At 51.5% G+C, this 23581-nt stretch overlaps 1 protein-coding gene across 4 annotated transcripts in view; it reads left to right on the forward strand.

The window, feature by feature from the left end:
- LOC118207712 (low-density lipoprotein receptor-related protein 1-like) overlaps positions 1 to 23581 on the forward strand; it is a 141962-nt gene that overhangs the window by 95788 nt on the left and 22593 nt on the right. For all 4 annotated transcript variants that reach the window (XM_035381580.1, XM_035381577.1, XM_035381578.1 and 1 more), the window contains 27 exons: positions 1141 to 1330; positions 2273 to 2477; positions 3304 to 3496; positions 4274 to 4399; positions 4867 to 4995; positions 5315 to 5434; positions 6026 to 6139; positions 6235 to 6384; positions 7074 to 7196; positions 8057 to 8173; positions 9261 to 9389; positions 10072 to 10194; positions 11178 to 11318; positions 13716 to 13903; positions 14094 to 14277; positions 14846 to 14931; positions 15828 to 15947; positions 16600 to 16787; positions 17293 to 17498; positions 18582 to 18770; positions 19188 to 19336; positions 20045 to 20138; positions 20345 to 20461; positions 20920 to 21039; positions 21147 to 21269; positions 21950 to 22075; positions 22788 to 22904. In XM_035381580.1, the coding sequence (XP_035237471.1) occupies positions 1141 to 1330; positions 2273 to 2477; positions 3304 to 3496; positions 4274 to 4399; positions 4867 to 4995; positions 5315 to 5434; positions 6026 to 6139; positions 6235 to 6384; positions 7074 to 7196; positions 8057 to 8173; positions 9261 to 9389; positions 10072 to 10194; positions 11178 to 11318; positions 13716 to 13903; positions 14094 to 14277; positions 14846 to 14931; positions 15828 to 15947; positions 16600 to 16787; positions 17293 to 17498; positions 18582 to 18770; positions 19188 to 19336; positions 20045 to 20138; positions 20345 to 20461; positions 20920 to 21039; positions 21147 to 21269; positions 21950 to 22075; positions 22788 to 22904 (3867 nt within the window). The remainder of the gene's footprint in view (positions 1 to 1140; positions 1331 to 2272; positions 2478 to 3303; positions 3497 to 4273; positions 4400 to 4866; positions 4996 to 5314; positions 5435 to 6025; positions 6140 to 6234; positions 6385 to 7073; positions 7197 to 8056; positions 8174 to 9260; positions 9390 to 10071; positions 10195 to 11177; positions 11319 to 13715; positions 13904 to 14093; positions 14278 to 14845; positions 14932 to 15827; positions 15948 to 16599; positions 16788 to 17292; positions 17499 to 18581; positions 18771 to 19187; positions 19337 to 20044; positions 20139 to 20344; positions 20462 to 20919; positions 21040 to 21146; positions 21270 to 21949; positions 22076 to 22787; positions 22905 to 23581) is intronic.

Raw genomic sequence — 23581 nt, forward strand, 5'->3', positions numbered from 1 at the left:
AAAACCATTTCTACATGAGCAGTGCTGTGTGCCCGGGGGTATTGTCATGCTGAAACAGGAAAGGGCCCTCCCCAAACTGTAGGGGAAACACAGAATCATTTAGAATGTGATTGTATGCTGTAGCTTTAAGATTTGCCTTCACTGGAACTAAGGGGCCTAGCCCAAACCATGAAAAACAGCCCCAGATCAAGGGGTGTCAGATACCTTTGGTCATATTGTGTAAATGAGGAGCAGTTTGATATAGTGCCGTAGGTATATGAGGGCAGTTTTGTTGGTTTCTTTCTCCCGCTCCTGCCCTCCTTATCCCCTGTCTCCCACTTCCTCTCCGCCTCACTCTCTTTTCCTCGTTCTCCATCACCCCTCCCCTCTTTCCTTCTGTGCAATTTGCCTCTCAATTTCAAGTTTATCTTATTGACACAGTGATATACAGTGGTGCTAAAACAGATCAATGACATTCTCTCTCCTCCCTCCCTCTCTCACTCTCTCCCCCTCTCTCTCACCCTCTCCCCCTCTTTCTCCCCCATCTCTCCCTCTCTGTCCCTCCCCATCATTCTCACTCTCACTTGCCCTCCCTCTCATTCTTCCCTGATCTATCGCTCTCTCTCTTCCTCTCTCTCTCTGTCTCTCCTCCCTCCCTGCCCCTCTCTCTCTCCCTTCTCTCTCTCCCTCCCTGCCCCGCTCTCTCGCTCCCCTCCCTCCCTCCCTGCCCCTCTCTCTTGCTCCCCTCCCTCTCTCCCTGCCCCTCCCTCCCCCTCTCTCTCTCCCCTTGCTCCCTCGCTCCTTCCCCCTCTCTCTCCCTTCCCTCCCTCCCTCCCCCTCTCTCTCCCCTCTCTTTCCTTTTCTCTTTCTCTCCCCTCCCTCCCTGCCCCTCTCTCTCGCTCCCCTCCCTCCCTCCCTGCCCCTCTCTCTTGCTCCCCTCCCTCTCTCCCTGCCCCTCTCTCTTGCTCCCCTCCCTCTCTCCCTGCCCCTCTATCTCCCCTCTCTCCCTCCCTCCCTCCCTGCCCCTCTCTCTCTCCCCTCCCTCCCTCCCTCCCTCCCTCCCTGCCCCCTCTCTCTCCCCTCTCTCTCCCCTCCCTCCCTCCCTCCCTCTCTCTCTCCCCTCCCTCCCTCCCCCTCTCTCTCTCCCGTCTCTGGCCCCAGCCGTGGGTTCGGTGGAGGGGCTGGCCTACCACCGGGCCTGGGACGCCCTGTACTGGACCAGCTACACCACGTCCACCATCACGCGCCACACGGTGGACCAGAGCCGCGGCGGCGCCTTCGACCGCGACACCGTGGTCACCATGTCCGGCGACGACCACCCGCGCGCCTTCGTGCTCGACGAGTGCCAGGAGTGAGTGAGCGAGCGCCCTCGACCGCCCTTCCGCACACCGCTCGCTCACCGGAATACTGTGCCATCATAGAATAGAATTGAATGGAAAACTTTATTGTCCATTAAATATAAAATTAAATGGGAATTTTCCCTACAGCTTAATGCTCATTGCAAGTGACACAGACAAAGGTTATACACGGATTAAAAAACATAACCGCAAACATTGGACAACTGTGAGTTGGAACGTGAGAGTGCGCCCCAGTTCTCATCCTGATTCCTGTGGCTGTGAGGTGTTTTAGGTGCTGTGAAAATGAAGTCTACGTCTATGTTTTTAAAAAATCTACCTTGAAAAGGACCATTGACTTTATGTTGAAGTACAGCCAAACCAATCAAACTTGTATCTTTGTCTTTCATTGGACGTGGACATTGGAATTAATTGGAAGGTGGCATAGTGTAGTACAGGGGTCCTCAATCTTATCCACAAACGGCCGGTGTGGGTGCAGGCTTTCATTCCAACCAAGCAGTAACACACCTGATTCTACTAATCAACCACTAGGGTCTTTGCCAAGGACCTCAATTAGTAGAATCAGGTGTGTAACTGCCTGGTTGAGACAATGGTAAATGGACTGCATTTATATAGCGCTTTTATCCAAAGCGCTTTACAATTGATGCCTCTCATTCACCAGAAGAGTTAGGGGTTAGGTGTCTTGCTCAGGGACACTTCAACAAGCCCAGAGCGGGGATCGAACCAGCAACCCTCCGACTGCCAGACAACCGCTCTTACCTCCTGAGCTACGTCGCCCAAAAGCCTTCACCCACACCGGCCCATTCTGGACGAGATTGAGGACCCCTGCTGTAGCATTTCGAGTTTCTTCGGGTCTCTATGTGGCTGAGTATGTGCAGGGTGTTGCTGGTATTTGTGCTCTAAACGCCCCCCCCTCCCCTCCGCACCCCCCCCCCCAGCCTGATGTTCTGGACCAATTGGAACGAGCAGTCCCCCAGCATCATGCGGGCCTCCCTGTCGGGCGCCAACGTGCTGGTGATCATCGGGCACGACATCCGCACGCCCAACGGGCTGGCCATCGACCACCGCGCCGAGAAGCTCTACTTCTCCGACGCCACGCTGGACAAGATCGAGCGCTGCGAGTACGACGGGTCGCGCCGCTACGTGAGTTACCCCGGCGCGCGAGCGAGCGGGCGTGTGTGTGTGCGTGTGTGTGTGTGTGTGTGCGCGTGTGTGTGTGTGTGTGTGTGTGTATGCGCCTGTGTGTGTGTGTGTGTGTGTGCGCCTGTGTGTGTGTGTGTGCGCCTGTGTGTGTGTGTGTGTGTGTGTGCGCCTGTGTGTGTGTGTGTGTGCGCCTGTGTGCGTGCGTGTGTGTGTGTGTGTGTGCGCGCCTCTGTGTGTGTGTGTGCGCCTGTGTGTGTGTGTGTGAGTGTGAATGAGTGAGTGTGTGTGTGCATGTGTGAGTGTATGGCTGCGTCCAAAATTGCATACTGTGTGCTACGTACTATATATCATCATTTACAGCATGTCCAAAACAATAGCACGAATGAAATATTATGCACAAAATACCAGGATGTCATCCTACATTCGAAGAAGTATCGTAGCATGCAAGCACTGCACACTACATTGGCTTGAGTATCCCACAATGCACTGGAGTCACCTTTGCTTAGACTTAATTAATACTGGATTGGCTGTTTATGTATTATAATTTATCTGTTTTCATGTAAGGCATTTCCATAACGCGGCAGACGGGTTCCCCCTCTGAGTCCGGTTCTGCTCAAGGTTTCTTCCTGCTATCAGTCAGGGAGTTTTTCCTTGCCACTGTTGCCCTAGGCTTCCTCTTTGGGGGCCGGTTCTCTGTAAAGCTGCTTTGTGACAAAGCTCCTTTGTTAAAAGCGCTATACAAATTTTAAAAAATTTAAATGTGTGTGAGCTCTGTATCCACGCGCACCCACAGCTGAATGTGCTTGCCCCCTGGCGCCCCCTGCAGGTGGTGCTGAAGAACGAGCCGGTGCACCCGTTTGGCCTGGCGGTGTACGGAGACTACATCTTCTGGACGGACTGGGTCAGGCGAGCCGTCCTCCGCTCCGACAAATACGTGGGCAGCGAAATGAAGGTGCTGCGTGCTGACATCCCCCAGCAGCCAATGGGCATCATCGCCGTGGCCAACGACACCAACAGCTGTGAGTCTGATTGGAGGAGGCGGGGAGACTCGGGTGGCGGGGGGAGGGGCGAAGTGGTACAGTGTGTATCATTTTATAAAAACAAAATGATAAAACGTTTTAATGACTGAGGTGTAATTTAGCCATTCAGAGTATAGACTGGAACACAAGTGGACACCCAGCCATTTTAAGGGGTTTTAACAGGAAATCACACGCAGAAATGGACACCTAGCCATCTTTAAGGGGTTTTAACAGGAAATCACACACAGAAATGGACACCCAGCTGTCTTTAAGGGGTTTGAACCAGAAATCACATTCAGCTTGCATCCTAGAATCTAAATATTGACAGTCTCATAATTGGGAAAAAGTCACCCAAAACCCAGCGCTCATTGTATATGTTTTGGCTCTGAGGTGTAGTCTGTGGACTTGCAGGTATTAATGATAATCGGTTTAAACACGCACATACTGTAGACATACATGCCTGCATACACACACACGCACACGCACATACTGTACACATACATGCCTGCATACACACACACGCACACGCACATACTGTACACATACATGCCTGCATACACACACACGCACACGCACATACTGTACACATACATGCCTGCATACACACACACGCACACGCACATACTGTACACATACGTGCCTGCATACACACACACGGTGGCCTCTTGGCCTCTTTCTCAGAGTGCAGGTAGTGTGGTAGTGCGGTGTGTATTTTCGCTGGTGCGGGGGGGCTCGCGGTGCTGACTGTAGAATCCCCATCCCCCCTTCCCCCCATAGGCGAATTCTCCCCCTGCAGAGTGAACAACGGAGGGTGCCAGGACCTCTGCCTCCTGACCTCCGAGGGGCGGGTCAACTGCTTGTGCCGCGGCGATCGCAAGCTGATGGAGGACAACACCTGCACAGGTGAGCGGGGGCTGAGGACTGCCCTCATTAAATAGCCCTTTCTGGGGGGGATAGCCATTGATCCCCCCCCCCCCCCCCCAGTGTGGGTGCTGCTGGGTGGCTCGTTCTGTTAAAGTTCCTACCTGCAGCGACTCTGTGACGCTTACTTGCACTGCACAGCTCAGCTCATAAGAGCCAGAGTTGATAGAGGAAGGTGCAGGGAGCAGCCAGGATTTGAAAATGAAGAGACCATTTTTGTAGTTTTCTTGTGAAGAAAAAAACTACATTTTTTTCAAACACTGAAGAGTAGGTTTTTTGGAATGTTTTTTTCAGAATTTTAAGTCAGTGTTGTGCAACTCCGTTGCTTTCACTTTTCAGTAGTGATTGTAAGAAAGAAAATTCTAATCACACCAGTGGACACTGGGTCATGGTTCAATAGCAAGTCAGTGTTAACACCCCCTCCCCCCCCCCCCCCCCCCACCCCCCAGCTCGGAACTCTTCCTGCAGCAGTGTGGAAGAGTTTGAGTGCGGGAACGGCGACTGCATCAACTACAGCCTTACCTGTGATGGCATGGCGCACTGCAAGGACAAATCAGACGAGAAGCAGTCCTACTGCGGTGAGTCATCTGGGTGTGTGTGTGCGTGCTTGCATATGGCTGGGTGTTTACCTGGGTGTGTGTGTATGTGTGTCTGGGTGTATGTGTGTGTCTGTGTATGTACGTATGTGTGTGCGTGTGTGTATGGGTGTATGTGTGTGTGTATGTGTGTGTTTGTGTGTGTCAGGTTGTGGTACGTGTGTGCGAGTGTGTGTGCTGCAAGTGTGTATGCATACATATATGTGGGGGGGGCTTCTTTTATTGCTACCTGCTCTTGGCCAGTAGCTCTAGGTTCCTCTGTTGACCCCGCCCTCTGCCCCGCCCCTTGCTCTTTTTTCAGCCAATCGAATGTGCAAGAGCGGATTCAGGCGCTGCAACAATGGCCGCTGCATCGGCCACAGCTACTGGTGCAACCGGGTGGACGACTGTGGGGACAACTCGGACGAAGTGCCCTGCAACGGTGAGAGAGAGAGGCCCCATATTACATGCAACTCTGTCCAGCATGCGCACGGTCTTGTTAGTGTAAAGCCTAAACCAGTGTGTGGATTAGTCGTTGTACTGTCTGCTTGTTTTGTTGTGCACATGAGTCTGTGTGTGTGTGTGTGTGTTTCCATGGTTTTCTTCTCTGTCAGGTTATATTGATGTTTCTGCACATTTTGTGGTAGTGGTAGTGCCATTATGATAGTGTTTGTGTTCAGTGGCTACAGTGTAATTATGATAGTGAGTGTGTTCAGTGGCTGCAGTGTGATTGTGATAATGTGTGTTCAGTGGCTGCAGTGTGATTGTGATAATGTGTGTGTTCAGTGGCTGCAGTGTAATTGTGATTGTGTGTGTTCAGTGGCTGCAGTGTAATTGTGATAGTGTGTGTGTTCAGTGGCTGCAGTGTAATTGTGATTGTGTGTGTTCAGTGGCTGCAGTGTAATTGTGATTGTGTGTGTTCAGTGGCTGCAGTGTAATTGTGATTGTGTGTGTGTTCAGTGGCTGCAGTGTAATTGTGATGGTGTGTGTGTTCAGTGGCTGCAGTGTAATTGTTGGATGGTCGGTTTTGCAGTAACTCTGTGCAAAGCGGAGGAGTTCCAGTGCAAGGATGGGGGTTGCATCACCAACTCCAGCCGCTGCAACCAGGTGGTGGACTGCAGTGACGCATCGGACGAGATGAACTGCAGTAAGTCTTCCAAGCCAGAGGGGGAGTCGGTGATTATGCGTGTGCGGTTGATTGGCCTTGCTGATGTGGCTTTTGCTGTCTGTGCTCTGGTGTAGCTGCCACCGACTGCTCCAGTTACTTCCGGCTCGGGGTAAAGGGCGTGACCTTTCAGAAATGCGAGATGACCTCACTGTGCTACGCTCCTGCCTGGGTTTGTGATGGCTCCAACGACTGTGGGGACTACTCTGATGAGATGAACTGCCCAGGTGACCGAGCATCTGTGTACACACACACACACACATACACTACACAAACACAATACACAAACACACTATACACACACACTATACACACACTATACACACTACACAAACACACTACTGAAACACTGCAACACTACTATCTGTTTTGTTGTACGTCGCTCTGGATAAGAGCATCTGCTAAATGCCTGTAATGTAATGTAATGTAATGTAATGTAATCTGGCCCACTACAGAAACACACTATACACACTTCACACACACTACACAAACACACTGTACACACTACACAGACGCTCTATACACACTACTCACACACTACACAAACACACTATACGCACTACACGAATACTGTACACACTACACAAACACTCTGTACACAGTTCACAAGCACACTTAACACAGTTCACAAATACATTATACACACTTCACAAACGCACTATACACACTACACGCACACATGCACACCCACCAAACACATGTGCACACACTCTGCACGCACACACACACACAATAAAGACACACTATGCACACTACACGCACACATTGACACACACACATAGACTACACACATGGACTCATACATATATACACACACACAACACAACAGGTGACACATATATACACACACACATATATATGCGCACGCACAGACACACATTCTGAACTGTTTGTCTCCACGTTTTTCTCCAAACAGAGAAGAAGAAGACTAAGTGTCCGGTGAACTTCTTCGCCTGCCCCAGCGGCCGCTGCATCCCCATGAGCTGGACCTGCGACAAGGAGAACGACTGCGAGGACGGCGCCGACGAGACTCACTGCGGTCAGTGGAGCCCCCTGCTGGACCGTGGCCCTCATGACATATGTCCATTCTCTGCTCCTTTACTGTTCTCCAAACACTGCTCCCCCAAACACTGCTTCTCCCAAACACTTCCCCTCCTAGACACTGCTCCCCCTAAACACTGCTTCTCCTAAACACTGCTGCTTCTAAACACTGTTCCCCCAAACACTATTCCTTCTGAACACTGCTTCCCCAAATACTGCTCCTTCTAAACACTGCTCCCCCAAACACTGTTCCTTCTAAACACTGCTCCCCTAAACACTGCTTCTTCTAAACACTGCTCCCCCAAATACTGCTCCTTCTAAACACTGCTCCCCCAAATACTGCTCCTTCTAAACACTGCTCCCCTAAACACTGCTCCCCCAAACACTGTTCCTTCTAAACACTGCTCCCCTAAACACTGCTCCTTCTAAACATTGCTGCTTCTAAACACTGTTCCCCCAAACACTATTCCTTCTGAACACTGCTCCCCCAAATACTGCTCCTTCTAAACACTGCTCCCCCAAATACTGCTCCTTCTAAACACTGCTCCCCCAAATACTGCTCCTTCTAAACACTGCTCCCCTAAACACTGCTCCCCCAAACACTGTTCCTTCTAAACACTGCTCCCCTAAACACTGCTCCTTCTAAACACTGCTCCCCCAAATACTGCTCCTTCTAAACACTGCTCCCCTAGACACTGCTCCCCCAAACACCGGAGTTGGGAATTTGGGCCTGCTTTCAGGATGATGTGGGTTATAACCCATGCACCAGAGCTGTGAGGTCTGGTCCTATCTGAAAGACAAAACTGGCCGTCCCGCCGTCTGCTAATCCTCTGGGTTTTTCTGAACCTCTCTCTCCAGATAAGTTCTGCACCTCCGCACAGTTTGAGTGCGGGAACCACCGGTGCATCTCTAACCGCTGGGTGTGTGACGGAGCGGACGACTGTGGGGACGGCACAGACGAGGACAGCAGATGCAGTGAGCGTGCAACCGTCCTCAATAACACTACTGACACTAAAAACAGTACTGACACTAACAACACTACTGACACCAGTAACACCACTGACACTAGTAACACTACTGACACCAGTAACAGCACTGATGCTAATAATACCACTGACAGTAATTACACCACTGACACTAATAACACTACTGACACTAAAAACAGTACTGACACTAACAACACTACTGACACCAGTAACACCACTGACACTAGTAACACTACTGACACCAGTAACAGCACTGATGCTAATAATACCACTGACACTAATTACACCACTGACACTAAAAACAGTACTGACAATAATAACACTACTGACACCAATAACAGCACTGATGCTAATAATACCACTGACAGTGATTACATCGCTGACACTAATAACAGTACTGACAATAATAACACTACTGACACCAGTAAACACCACTGATGTCAGTAACAGAACTAACACTGATAGCAACACTGTCACCAATAACACCACTGACACCAAAACATCTCTGACACAAATAACACCATGGACATCAGTAACATAACTCACACTAATGACACCACTGACATCAGTGACAGAACTGACACTAATAAAAACTCTGACACCAGTAACATCACTGCCACTAATGACACCACTAACACCAGTAATTTCAGTTAAATCAGTACCTACACTGACACTAATAACACCAGACACCAGTAACTCACCAGGCATAACAGGAACACTACTGTCACTGAAAGGGATGAAATGAATAGATTTGTCTGAGTCCCCTCTTTCGGAGGTAGGCATTCATTCTGTTCTTTCAGTGAAAACCATTCAACAAATTTTAGTTGAAAAGACAACTTTGAATCCAGCACAACCTTTTCTAGCTACTGACCGATTTGATTTGAAACACAGCACACACTCAACAGAATTCATGTCTTTAATGTCAGCGGACTTCTTGGATTGGCCGTTTCCCGCGTTGAATGTGGGAGGTTCTGACCCGTTGGTGGCGCGTTTGGTCAGCTGGCTGGTAGCAGTGAAATGGCCGAGTGGAGGGAGCCGGTTTCACTGTGTTCGTCCCTCTCTCGCCCTCCCGACAGAGACCAAGACCTGCAGCCCCGAGGCCTTCCACTGTCCCGATTCCCACATGTGCATCCCGCACCGCTGGAAGTGCGACGGGGACAAGGACTGCCCCGGCGGGGCGGACGAGAGCGTCAAGGCTGGGTGTGGTGAGCGGGACACGCCCTGTTTTTACACTCCTCCCCCAAAACACAGCCCCCCGCTAAAACACTGCTCCCCCAAACACAGCCCCCGCCAAAACACTGCTCCCCCAAACACAGCCCCCGCCAAAACACTGCTCCCCCAAACACAGCCCCCCGCTAAAACACTGCTCCCCCAAACACAGGCCCCGTCAAAACACTGCTCCCCCAAACACAGCCCCCGCCAAAACACTGCTCCCCCAAAACACTGCTCCCCCAAACACAGCCCCCGCTAAAACACTGCTCCCCCAAACACAGCTCCCTCCAAAACACTGCTCCCCCAAACACAGCCCCCTCCAAAACACTGCTCCCCCAAACACAGCCCCCGCCAAAACACTGCTCCCTCCATTGAGATCACAATGTAGGTATGAGTCAATGTCCTTTATCTTGTCACATGACCTCTGGATTATTGCCTCTTGTTGGGTACGCCTAAAGGTGTATCCAGGAAACCTGTTTTTCGAGTGGCAGGATCCCCAGCTAGGGGGTGGTCATTTAAGGGGGGGTCCTGAAAACATTTGGTGACCCCCAGTTTACAGCATGGTAGGCTGTAGGTGTCATCACTACCATTTAAAACAGCGAAAGCTGTGTTCCTCCCCGAAGGCCAGCGTGACTGATGCGGGGACTGATCTCTCTGTCCGTCTGTTTCTTTCAGTGTTTAACAACACCTGCGGGGAGAATGAGTTCATGTGCCAGAACAGACTCTGCATACCCAAGCATTTTGTGTGTGACCACGACGTCGACTGCACAGACGGCTCTGATGAATCTCTGGAGTGCGGTGAGTGTTTCGGGGGGGAGGGGGGGGGGGGGGGGTTCTTGTTGTTTGTATTAGTCCTGCCCTTAAATGGATAGTTCACTTTTTGGAGTTTTTTTGTTATACCCATACAGGAGTAATAGGCTCATGTAAGACAGGGTATTGCAATCGCTTGTGTGTGTGTCTGCCTGTCCGCAGCAGCCAAATACCCTACCGTTGTGCTTTGATTTGGATGAAACTTTGCACGTAGGTGGCTACGGAAATTGGTTGACAATAAATGTTTTTGTTTTATGAAGTTTTCATTATTATCTATTGACATCAGTATTACTACATTTTTTTAAATACACAAGAGCGAGTAGTGAGAATTATTCTGTAGAGGTCTTCCTTAGCCTACTAGGGCCTTTGCGATTACTGAGCTCACCAGTGCTCCCTTCTTCTTGATGATGTTCCGAACGATCGATTTTGGTAAGCCTTAGGTTTTGCCTATGTTTCTGTTTTTTCTTATTTCTCATTATGGCTTCCTTTACTTTCATTGGCTGTAGTCCTCATGCTTACAAACACCAAGGCGGTCTCCAATGGAAATCAAAAGGCTAGAATCAAGACTAGATACTGAAAGCTCTCTTATACTTGCAGTGAAGAAGCAACTGTGAACACACCTGACTAATCAGAAACACCAGTGAAGCCATTTGTCCCAAACATTATGGTGCCCTGAAATAGTGGGACTGTTTATTAAAAGTGCTGTTACATGGTGAGAGCAAAATGTTTTTAAAAAAAACCCTTTGATAAAAGCTGAGAATCTGCACTTTAACCACATGTAAATTGTTTGATCACAAATGTGAAATTATGGAACACGTAGCTAAATCAAGAAAAAAAAAATGGCTTTGTCCCAAACATTATGGTGCTCACTGATGTGTATGTTTATGTCCAATGGGGTATGGAAAGTGTGGAGACTGTGTAATCCTGTGCCCCTGTACCCCCCCTGCACCCCCCCCCCGCACCCCCTGCAGAGTACCCCACCTGCGGCCCGGACCAGTTCCGCTGTGCCAACGGCCGCTGCCTCGTCCAGAAGGACTGGGAGTGCGACGGCGATTTCGACTGTCACGACCGCTCTGACGAGGCCCCCAAAAACCCCCACTGCACCGAGTCTGGTGAGAGCCCCGCCCTCCCCCTCTACCCACCCCCGTTACTGCACTCATCCCTCTCTCCACACCCCCGTTACTGCACGCCTCCCTCTCTCCACACCTCTGTTACTCCACTCATCCCTCTCTCCACACCTCTGTTACTGCACTCATCCCTCTCTCCACACCTCTGTTACTCCACTCATCCCTCTCTCCACACCTCTGTTACTCCACGCCTCCCTCTCTCCCCACCCCCGTTACTGCACGCCTCCCTCTCTCCCCACCCCCGTTACTGCAGGCCTCCCTCTCCCCACACCTCTGTTACTGCAGGCCTCCCTCTCTCCACACCTCTGTTACTCCACGCCTCCCTCTCTCCCCACCCCCGGTACTGCAGGCCTCCCTCTCTCCCCACCCCCGTTACTGCACACCTCCCTCTCTCCCCACCCCCGTTACTGCACGCCTACGTCTCTCCCCACCCCCGTTACTGCAGGCCTCCCTCTCTCCCCACCCCCGTTACTGCACGCCTACGTCTCTCCCCACCCCCGTTACTGCACGCCTCCCTCTCTCCCCACCCCCGTTACTGCAGGCCTCCCTCTCTCCCCACCCCCGTTACTGCAGGCCTCCCTCTCCCCACCCCCGTTACTGCAGGCCTCCCTCTCCCCACACCCGTTACTGCACGCCTCCCTCTCTCCCCACCCCCGTTACTGCACGCCTCCCTCTCTCCCCACCCCCGTTACTGCACGCCTCCCTCTCTCCCCACCCCCGTTACTGCAGGCCTCCCTCTCCCCACACCTCTGTTACTGCAGGCCTCCCTCTCCCCACACCTCTGTTACTCCGCTCATCCCTCTCTCCACACCCCCGTTACTGCACACCTCCCTCTCTCCACACCTCTGTTACTCCACTCATCCCTCTCTCAACACCTCTGTTACTCCACTCATCCCTCTCTCCACACCTCTGTTACTGCACTCATCCCTCTCTCCACACCTCTGTTACTCCACTCATCCCTCTCCCCACACCTCTGTTACTCCACTCATCCCTCTCTCCACACCTCTGTTACTGCACGCCTCCCTCTCTCCACACCTCTGTTACTGCACGCCTACCTCTCTCCACACCTCTGTTACTCCACTCATCCCTCTCTCAACACCTCTGTTACTCCACTCATCCCTCTCTCCACACCTCTGTTACTCCACTCATCCCTCTCTCCACACCTCTGTTACTCCACTCATCCCTCTCTCAACACCTCTGTTACTGCACGCATCCCTCTCTCCACACCTCTGTTACTCCACTCATCACTCTCTCAACACCTCTGTTACTCCACTCATCCCTCTCTCAACACCTCTGTTACTCCACTCATCCCTCTCTCCACACCTTTGTTACTCCACTCATCCCTCTCTCAACACCTCTGTTACTCCACTCATCCCTCTCTCAACACCTCTGTTACTGCACACCTACCTCTCTCCACACCTCTGTTACTCCACTCATCCCTCTCTCCACACCTCTGTTACTCCACTCATCCCTCTCTCCACACCTCTGTTACTGCATGCCTCCCTCTCTCCACACCTCTGTTACTCCACTCATCCCTCTCTCCACACCTGTTACTCCACTTATCCCTCTCTCCACACCTGTTACTCCACTCATCCCTCTCTCCACACCTCTGTTACTCCACTCATCCCTGTCTCAACACCTCTGTTACTCCACTCATCCCTCTCTCCACACCTCTGTTACTCCACTCATCCCTGTCTCAACACCTCTGTTACTCCACTCATCCCTCTCTCCACACCTCTGTTACTCCACTCATCCCTCTCTCCACACCTCCGTTACTCCACTCATCCCTCTCTCCACACCTCTGTTACTCCACTCATCCCTCTCTCCACACCTCTGTTACTCCACTCATCCCTCTCTCCACACCTCTGTTACTCCACTCATCCCTCTCTCCACACCTCTGTTACTCCACTCATCCCTCTCCCCACACCTCTGTTACTCCACTCATCCCTCTCTCAACACCCCCTTTACTGCACACCTCCCTCTCTCCACACCTCTGTTACTCCACTCATCCCTCTCTCCACACCTCTGTTACTCCACGCATCCCTCTCTCCACACCTCTGTTACTCCACTCATCCTTCTCTCCACACCTCTGTTACTGCACGCCTCCCTCTCTCCACACCTCTGTTACTCCACTCATCCCTGTCTCAACACCTCTGTTCCACTCATCCCTCTCTGCTTTAAAAACTACATATGCCTCACGTTAGTTTACTATTGTGCTCCTGCACATGAGTGTTGTGACGGACTCTGGCCTTTGTGAAGTGGAGGCGGGTGAACAGTGTCTGCCATTAATGCAGGAAGCGTGCCGCATAGTGAGTTAGGCTCCGCCCTGCCCCGCTCTGATTGGCGGTGCCTCGTCTCTCTCTCTCTCTCTCTCTCGAGCAGGGAGGAAGTGCAACGACTCGGCGTACATGTGCAAGAACGGGAAGTGCCTGAACGAGACGCTTCTGTGCGACCGCAACGACGACTGCGGCGACGGCTCCGACGAGCTCAACTGCTTCGTCAACGAGTGTCTGAACCGCAAGCTGAGCGGCTGCTCCCAGCTCTGCGAGGACCTCAAGGTCGGCTACAAGGTTAGCGTGGCGATGTGACCGCGGGGTTGGGTCCCATCTGCAGCAGGGTGTGGGTTCTGGGTCCCTGACTGTTGTGGCCGGGCCCGGGCCTGGGCCTGCTTTCAGAACGGTGTGCGTTTAACCTCACACCGTGAGGTTGTGGGGTCAGGACCCGTCTGAGGGACAGATCTGTCTGCTTCGGCCCCTGCAGTGCAGGTGTCGGCCTGGCTTCCACCTGAAGGATGATGGGAAGACGTGTGTGGACATCGACGAGTGCAAGACCACGTACCCCTGCACCCAGCGCTGCATCAACAGCTACGGCAGCTTCCACTGCCTGTGTGTGGATGGCTACCAACCCCGCCCCGACGACCCCAACACCTGCAAATCCACCTCAGGTAAGACCCCGCCCCAATGACCCCAACACCTGCAAATCCACCTCCGGTAAGACTCCGCCCCGACGACCCCAACACCTGCAAATCCACCTCCAGTAAGACCCCGCCCCGACGACCCCAACACCTATATATCTTGTTGCTATGACAGAATACAAATCTTTGTTGGTGAAAGAATATTTTTATGAACTCCCAAATGGACACTATGGTGTGTCATCCTGGGAGGGGGGTATAGGTGCAGAAGAGACTACACGGAGGGGGTGCGTGTTAAATGAACGACCCACGCGACAATGGTGGCACTTAGAAATTCTTTATTTTGCATTGTTGTCGTGTATTGTCTACTAATAAAGCTAGAACATGGAGTTTGTTGTTTCCACTCATGGTTGCAGGAGCAATGAATGTCTGAGCTGAGCAATCCGGGCTGGCGTACTGACCACTAGGGGGCTTGTGCGAAGGGGTTAATGGCTCCTACTTTCTCTCTCTTTTTCCCCTCCTCCTCCCCTCCTCTGTTCCTCTTTCCCTCTCGCTCGCTTTTTCTCTTCCCCCCCCCCCCCTCTCCTATTCCCCCCCATAGAGGAGGAGGCCTTCCTCATATTTGCTAACCGGTACTACCTGAGGAAGCTGAACCTGGACGGCTCCAACTACACCTTGATCAAGCAGGTGCGGTTCCCAGCAGAGCACAGCCCGCACAGCAGGGGCTGCAGGATTGCGTTCCAGGCTCCTTCAGGCCGGGTCATTGAGATCATTGTAGTACTGAAGAGATCAGCCCTAAATGCCTTCAATAGATAAGCGTAGTATAATGGCTAAGGAGTTGGTTTTGTAACCTGAAGGTCGCAGGTTTGATTCCCCGGTGGGACACTGCCGTTGTACCCTTGAGCAAGGTACTTAACCTGCATCGCTCCAGTATATATCCTGCTGTATAAATGGATACAATGTAAGTCGCTCTGGATAAGAGCGTCTGCTAAATGCCTCTAAACTGAACTAAACTACTCTCAAAATCACATGGGCACTAGCCTGAAGTGTTTCATTTTCATTTAGGATAGATACAAATGTCTGTGGAAGGAGACTCATGAACGTCCACAAGCCCATTCAAATCCCACAAGTGTGGTGTCCCCCCCCAGGAATAATTAAATGCCGTGTGAACTGAAAGGGGCTCCTAGGGAGGGCTATAATATATTTAATATATTCTTTTGTTTATGTCTACATCTTTCGTAATTAGAATCTTTAGATCGGTGACTTTAGATTATGACATGGTGTGTCATAATTGGCCAGGATGTGTCCATTTGTGAAGTCTGTGCACGTGGGCGAGGATGAGGGTGTGTCTGTGTCCATTGGTGTGGTTGAGGGTGTGTCCACGGGCATGCCCTATGGGTGAGGGGGAGGGCGTGTCCATGGGCATGTCCTATGGGTGAGGGGGAGGGCGTGTCCATGGGCATGCCCTATGGGTGAGGGGGAGGGCGTGTCCATGGGCATGCCCTATGGGTGAGGGGGGGGGGGGGGCGTGTCCATCTGCCTGAGTTTGAGGGGGTGGCCGTCCTGCCTGCTGTGTTTCTCAGGGCCTGAACAACGCGGTGGCTCTGGACTTCCACTACGCCGAGCAGATGATCTACTGGACCGACGTCACCACGCAGGGCAGCATGATTCGCCGCATGAACATCAACGGGAGCAACGTGCAGGTCAGCGGGGGGGTCAGCCGCGGAGACGGCCAGCCACGCTCTGCCTCACGCCACCGACAGCACACAGCAGCACAGAAACAGCATCAGAATGTTCTGAGCTGAACGTTGTCAAAATGTTTTCTGAAAAATCTCCAAAAACTCGGCCTCCCCAATTCTAATGCTGATGTAACGATCACTACTGATGACTGAGAGCTGTGGAGTTCTAGAACACTGACTTTAAATGTTGAAAAACCGCTATGTGCATAACTCTGCAAAGGTTTAAGGATGCTTGCGTGCTTTATGATGTCACAGTTAGAAGAAACCTATAGAATTATCTGCTGTTGTTTTTCTTACCGGTGACCTCATTCTTCTTTACATAATTATCCTTCTTCTTTTAAAAATGTTCATGTATAACGTATATGAACCCTCAACGAAGAGCTTGCCAATGATAATGTTTATGAGTACAGGAATAGTTTAGAAAAATGTATTTTTTTTCATGTAGAATATATTCTGCTAACTGACTAACTGACATAAACACTGGGCTGTTAAGCAGAGAATTCCTTTTGCAAGGAGTGGTTGCGTGCTGGGATACTTTGTGAACCCAAAATGGGAGGAGCTATCATGCGCAGCCCCTCTGTGACACTCCGACGTTTGATTGGCTCCTGATTGGCAGGTGCTGCACCGCACTTCACTCAGCAACCCCGACGGACTGGCTGTGGACTGGGTGGGCGGGAACCTGTACTGGTGTGACAAGGGCAGGGACACCATCGAGGTGTCCAAGCTGGGCGGGGCCTACAGGACGGTGCTGGTCAACACGGGGCTGAAGGAGCCGCGAGCCATCGCCGTGGATGTCCATAACGGGTACAAGCTCCGCCCCCCCTCCTCTTTTTTTTGTCACACATTTCATTGCATTGCATTCCTTTATCCATTACACCTTACAGTAAAAGAGAACACAAGTGTTGTAGAATAGAAACTGTACAGTATTCTGCATCACTGGTGTGGTATACAGTATAAACTGTATAATATTGTTTGTCACAAGTGTTGTAGAGTATAAGAATGCCCATGGTATGTCTGAAAATTAATTACATCCCAGGATTAGTCTTTTAAACCAAAACCAATTTGGGCAGAAAGTATATAGTTATCCATAATCAGTTTTTAAGGCACAGTGTCATTGCATTCATTAGGTCTCTTTGCATTGCCATTATTATAAGACCCATTATTATATGTCCATCAGATTATTGCAAATATCTGATGAACAAAATTCTGAGTTACAGTATGTAGTGGAAATGCCTATAATATGAATGGTTATAGAACAGGCTCAGTACAGTATGTTTATTCTACCCACTGACTATTTTGTCCCTTGCAGGTACCTGTACTGGTCGGACTGGGGAGATATCCCCCACATTGGCCGAATTGGCATGGACGGCACCAACCGCAGCGTGATCGTGGACAAGCACATCACCTGGCCCAACGGCCTCACGCTCGACTTCATCAACGAGCGCATCTACTGGGCCGACGCCCGCGAGGACTACATCGAGTTCGCCGACCTGGACGGAACCAACCGCCACACGGGTACGACACAGCAGTTTCACAGCAGTGTGTGTGTGTGTGTGTGTGTTTGTGCGTACATGCATGTGTGTTTGTGTGTGTATATGTGTATGTGTGACTGTGCGTATGTGTGTGTGTGTGAGAGAGAGAGAGAGAGAGAAAGAGTGTGTGAGAGAACCAGTGTTAAATGTGTATAAAGGATGTGTTTGTAGAAGGAACTACTTTGACCTGCTAGCTTGTTGTCTCATATGGTGAGAGAGGAAGTGAGGAGGTCAGAGGTCAGCACTGGTCCAATCAGAGAGCCCTCAGTCCATGTGCCTCCCCCCCCCCCTTTTCTCCTCACTGGGCCCCTCTCCCAGTGCTGCCACCTCTCTGTTTGAGGACGGGTAATCACCCTGTTTGAGTTCAGATAAGAGCAGTTGAAAGGTCGCACATGCTGAGCTAGTGCAGTTTGCCCTCTCACCCCAGCTCTCAATTTTATCCCCTTCAGTTAGTTGTTTAACCCTTTAAGGTGTGAGATCACAAATACGTGATTACAATGTTCTTAACTGGACATTCAAATGCTGATGTAACAATCGCTATTGGTAATTGTTAGCGATGGAGTTCTGGAACGCCAACATGCGTTAAGGCTGCCAGAGCTTAACAGAAACAAACCCTGAACACATTTCACTGTGGAACAGTGTGTTACGAAATACTAAACACGGCCAAAGTCATTTTTACAGGTTTAATGAGTTTCCATCTTATTCGGGGTTCAGTCAGTGTGAATGAAGGAGAGAGAGCTGATTTTAGTGCTGGAGATGTGTCCTGTATGTGAAGGGCAGACTGCTCAGTTCTCTCTGTAGTATTTGCGAGGTGAAATGGCGCCTGTGGGTGTGGCTTTGTTTTGGCCGCCGCTGAACCAGTGAGGTGAAAGGCTTATGTGGGTGCGGCTTTGTTTCGGCCAGTGCTGAACCAATGAGGTGAAAGTCTTGTGTGGGTGTGGCTTTGTTTTTCGGCCAGTGCTGAACCAATGAGGTGAAAGTCTCGGGTGGGTGTGGCTTTGTTTTTCGGCCTATGCTGAACCAATGAGGTGAAAGTCTCGGGTGGGTGTGGCTTTGTTTTGGTCAGTGCTGAATCAGGACATTCCGCACATCTTCGCCATGACGCTGTTTGAGGAGTTCATCTACTGGACCGACTGGGAAACGAAGTCCATCAACCGCGCTCACAAGACCCTGGGCACCAACAAGACCCTGCTGATCAGCACCCTGCACCGCCCGATGGACATCCACATCTACCACCCCTCCCGCCAACCGCAGGGTTAGAGCTGCCCCCATTACACACGCACACACACACAGACACACGGTCTCAAACACACTCTCTCTCATACACGCACACACACGCTCAAACACACACACACTCATACACTCACACACACACACACACACACACACACACAGACACACGGTCTCAAACACACTCTCTCTCATACACGCACACATACGCTCAAACACTCACACACACACAAACATCCACACACAAACACACGCTCAAACACACACACATGCTCAAACATCCACACACACATACACGCACACACACACACACACACTCAAACACCCACACACTCATACACGCACACACACACACTCATACATGTGTGCAGATGTGTTCTTTTCCCAGTGGGTGTTTTAACAGTGACCCCCCCCCCTCCCTTGTGTGTCTGTCCCGTTACAGTGCACAACCACCCCTGTCAGGTAGACAACGGGGGCTGCAGTAACCTATGCCTGCTCTCTCCTGGAGGGGGGTACAAGTGCACCTGTCCAACCAACTTCTACCTGGCCAGCGACGGGCGTCGGTGCATGTCTAACTGCACTGCCAGCCAGGTGAGGGGTTGTCTGTGTGTGTGTGTGTGTGTGTGTGTGTGTGTTTTTCTGTGTGTGTGTGTGTGTTTCTGTTTATGTGTTTGTCTGTCTGTGTGTGCGTGTGTGTGTGTGTGTGTGTGTGCGTGTGTTTATGGGTATGTGTTTGTCTGTGTGTGTATGTGTCTGTGTGAATGTGTATGTATGTGTGTTACTATGTGTGTTACTGTGTATGTGTTTGTCTGTCTGTCTGTGTGTGTGTGTGTATTGATGTGTATGTGTTTGTCTGTGTGTGTGTGTGTGTGTGCTTTCCTGAGATCTCGCCTTTTATTGGAAGATCATTGTTTTAGATTTTTTGGGGGTTTACTGTCAGGGTCCAGTTCTGGCAGTACTGCTCCAGCAGATCTAGATGCTACTGCAGCCCATATTCAGTGGGTGACAGCAGCTCTTGGTCATCAGCATGGAGGAGAAATTTAACTTCCATCTTATTTAGTGTTAGGCCACGGGCTGTAGGCTGTTCCAATTACACCGCTAACTCGTTTGTCTCCACTCTTGTGTATTGGGGAAATAAGCCTTTTTATTTATTTATTTTGTTCCAAATTGAGACTGTTTTGTGATATTTGTTCGTGTAAGTTTTCAAAATGGGTTTTCCAGATATTACAGCATGTATGGCCAGATTCTGTGCACTTTTGCTCACTTTGTTCTCTCTTTCTCCCTCTCTCTCTCCTCCAGTTTGTGTGTAAAAATGATAAGTGCATCCCGTTCTGGTGGAAGTGTGACACGGAGGATGACTGTGGTGATCGGTCTGATGAGCCTGCAGACTGCCGTAAGTGTCCTGGGAAGGGGAGGGCGGGGCAGGGCTGGGGTCGGTGGGGTGAGGCAGTGTGGGGGCAGGGTGTTGGAGTGTGAGGGCGGTGGGGCAGGGCAGAGCTTGGTGGGGTCGTGGATAGGAAAGTGTGTGGATTCATCCCAATATTGTGCAACAGGATGGGGTACTGTAATGTGTGTGTGTGTGTGTGTGTGTGTGTGTAGCTGAGTTTAAGTGCAGGCCAGGTCAGTTCCAGTGTGGGACAGGGATCTGTACAAACCCAGCCTACATCTGCGACGGGGACAACGACTGCCAGGACAATTCGGATGAGGCCAACTGTGGTACGCTCTCCTGCTCTTTCTCTCTCTCTCTCTCTGTCCATCCGTTTCTTTAATGAACAGATAATTACAAGCCCCTCCTCTCTCTCTCTCTTCCCCTCCCTCATGTTGATTGTCTTTGTGTATGTGTATCTGCGTGCGCGTGTGTGTGTGTGCGTGCGTGTGTGCGTGTATGTGTGTGCGCGCGTGTGTCTGTGTGTGCGTGTGTGTGTGTGTGTGTGTGCATGTGTGTGTGTGTGTGTGTGTGTGTGTGTGTGTGTGTGTGTGTGTGTGTGTGTGTGTGTGTGTGTGTGTGCGTGCGTGCGTGTGTGTGTGTGTGTGTGTGTGTGTATGTGTGTGCGCGTGTGTGCACGTGTGTGTGTGTGTGTGTGTGTGTGTGTGTGTGTGTGTGTGTGTGTGTGTGTGTGCGTGCGTGCGTGCGTGTGTGTGTGTGTGTGTGTGTGTGTGTGTGCGTGTTGCAGATATCCACGTGTGTTTGCCCAGTCAGTTCAAGTGCACCCACCCCAGCCGCTGCATCCCCGGGATCTTCCGCTGCAACGGGCAGGACAACTGCGGAGACGGAGAGGACGAGAAGGACTGCCGTGAGTCTCCCCCACCCCCCTTCCCACACCCTCAGCACCACCCTGCGTGGTTTCCCCCCCCCCCCCCCTCTGCTGACCGCCCCCCTCTTTGCCCCTCCCCCCTGCAGCTGAGGTAACCTGCGCTCCGAACCAGTTCCAGTGCGCCATCACCAAGCGCTGCATCCCGCGCGTCTGGGTCTGCGACCGTGACAACGACTGCGTGGACGGCTCCGATGAGCCCGCCAACTGCAGTAAGCCCCTCCCCCTTACGCTTCCCTGTCTCCCTCCTGTGTCTGACTCCTCCCGCTGTCCCCCTTCTGTCCCTTTTATGGCATTGCCCTCATCTTCTCTCCCCTCCTCCTTTGTGTCTCTGAGCCCTCCCACATCTTCTGTCCCCTCCTCCTTTGTGTCTCTGAGCCCTCCCACATCTTCTGTCCCCTCCTCCTTTGTGTCTCTGAGCCCTCCCACATCTTCTGTCCCCTCCTCCTTTGTGTCTCTGACCCCTCCCACATCTTATGTCCCCTCCTCCTTTGTGTCTCTGACCCCTCCCACATCTTATGTCCCCTCCTCCTTTGTGTCTCTGATCCCTCCCACATCTTCTGTCCCCTCCCCTTTGTGTCTCTGATCCCTCCCACATCTTCTGTCCCCTCCCCTTTTTGCCTCTGATCCCTCCCACATCTTCTGTCCCCTCCCCTTTGTGTCTCTGAGCCCTCCCACATCTTCTGTCCCCTCCTCTTTGTGTCTCTGATCCCTCCCACATCTTCTGTCCCCTCCCATTTATGTCTGATCCCTCCCACATCTCCTGTCCCCTCCCCGTTGTGTCTCTGATCCCTCCCACATCTTCTGTCCCCTCCCCTTTTTGCCTCTGATCCCTCCCACGTCTTCTGTCCCCTCCTCCTTTGACGGTGACCCCGCCCCTCTCGTCCCCCAGCCCAGATGACCTGCGGGGTGGACGAGTTTCGCTGTAAGGACTCGGGCCGCTGCATCCCCTCCCGCTGGAAGTGCGACGGAGAGGACGACTGCGGAGACGCGTCCGACGAGCCCAAGGAGGAGTGCGGTGAGCGAGGGATGGAGGAGGGAGGGGAAGGAGGGATGTTGGAGGGGTGGGAAAGGCCAGGAAATACGGGTGTTTGGCCAGTCAGGGCCATGTGTTATAGGATAGGTGTTTGGTCTTGCATTATCCACCTCTCCCTGTGCTATCCTATCTTTCTGTTATCCTCTATGTGCTATCCTTCTTTCTCTGTAATCCTGTGTTATCCTTCTCTCTCTCTGTTATCCTCTGTGTGTTATCCTTCTCTCTCTCTCTGTTATCCTCTGTGTGTTATCATTCTCTCTCTCTCTGTTATCCTCTGTGTGTTATCCTTCTCTCTCTCTCTGTTATCCTCTGTGTGTTATCATTCTCTCGCTCTGTTATCCTGTTACCCTTCTTTCCCTCTGTTATCCTTCTTTCTGTTATCCGGTTATCTTTCTCTATGTGTGTTACCCTTCTATGTTGTCTTTCTCTTCTATCCTCCATTATTCTATTCTCCCTTTCTTTCTTACGCTCACATTGTATGATTGTGTGGTTCAATTATTTTTGGGTGATTTCATGCTCAATTTTAAACTCATGCATTCTGTCTGTATGGATGTATAACAGTGATTTATACATCCATTATTTATATACCACTTATTTTTATTACTGGTTTTAAATGCCTGGTGACCAGCTAGCGCCCCCTCTGGGTTGATTAAGATGCCTGTGCGTCTCTGTGTGCGTCTGCTTCTGTCTCCAGATGAGAGGACCTGCGAGCCGTACCAGTTCCGCTGCAAGAACAACCGCTGCATCCCCGGGCGCTGGCAGTGCGACTACGACAACGACTGCGGCGACAACTCCGACGAGGACAAGTGCGGTAGGTTCCTCGCTCCCGTGACTCCGCCCCCCCCCCCCCCCCACCCCCCGAGCTCATTCGCACCTCAGGACGCGGGGGCGGGTCAGGGCGTTCGCCTCTTGGGTGTATTCCGGAGGAGTGTGGGTCGTAAAGCGAAACGTGGAGCAGCTGAGGCGGCGCTCTCTGCCTCTCTGTCGGTTTCCGGGGTAACAAGCAGGAAACCGTGCGGACCCGCGGCGCACCTGTACACAGCGTCATGAGTAAAACTCGGCTAACGATATAGCTAGCTAGCTATGGCACGTCCTCACCTCTGTAACGTTATTTGTTGTCCTCCGTGTGTCTGTACATCTGTATTGGTGGTACGCGCTAAGTAGGTTAACTAAAGTAGGCGAAATGCGGTTAGCTACAGTAACGTTAGGCGATAAAGCTGTGCTTAAAAAAATCTTGGGCCGTTCGAAGTGGTGATTTTGGGAGATGCACCTGCGCATGCGTCCTACTAAACGAAGCACCACCTGCGCGTGCGTCCCCCAAAATGTCCCTCTCAGGTCGTCCGTGAGTGAGTGACCACAATTTTCCACGCACAGCCCGTGGCGGGGAAAAAGAGCTGAATAATTCAGCTGTTCAGCTTGCGCCAGAAAAAAATGACTCCACAGTACATCTGAAGTGGGGAAGAAAGCACGTGCTACTGAAAATGACAC

Source organism: Anguilla anguilla, chromosome 11 (assembly GCF_013347855.1).
Source record: "Anguilla anguilla isolate fAngAng1 chromosome 11, fAngAng1.pri, whole genome shotgun sequence".
Classification (NCBI taxonomy): domain Eukaryota; kingdom Metazoa; phylum Chordata; class Actinopteri; order Anguilliformes; family Anguillidae; genus Anguilla; species Anguilla anguilla.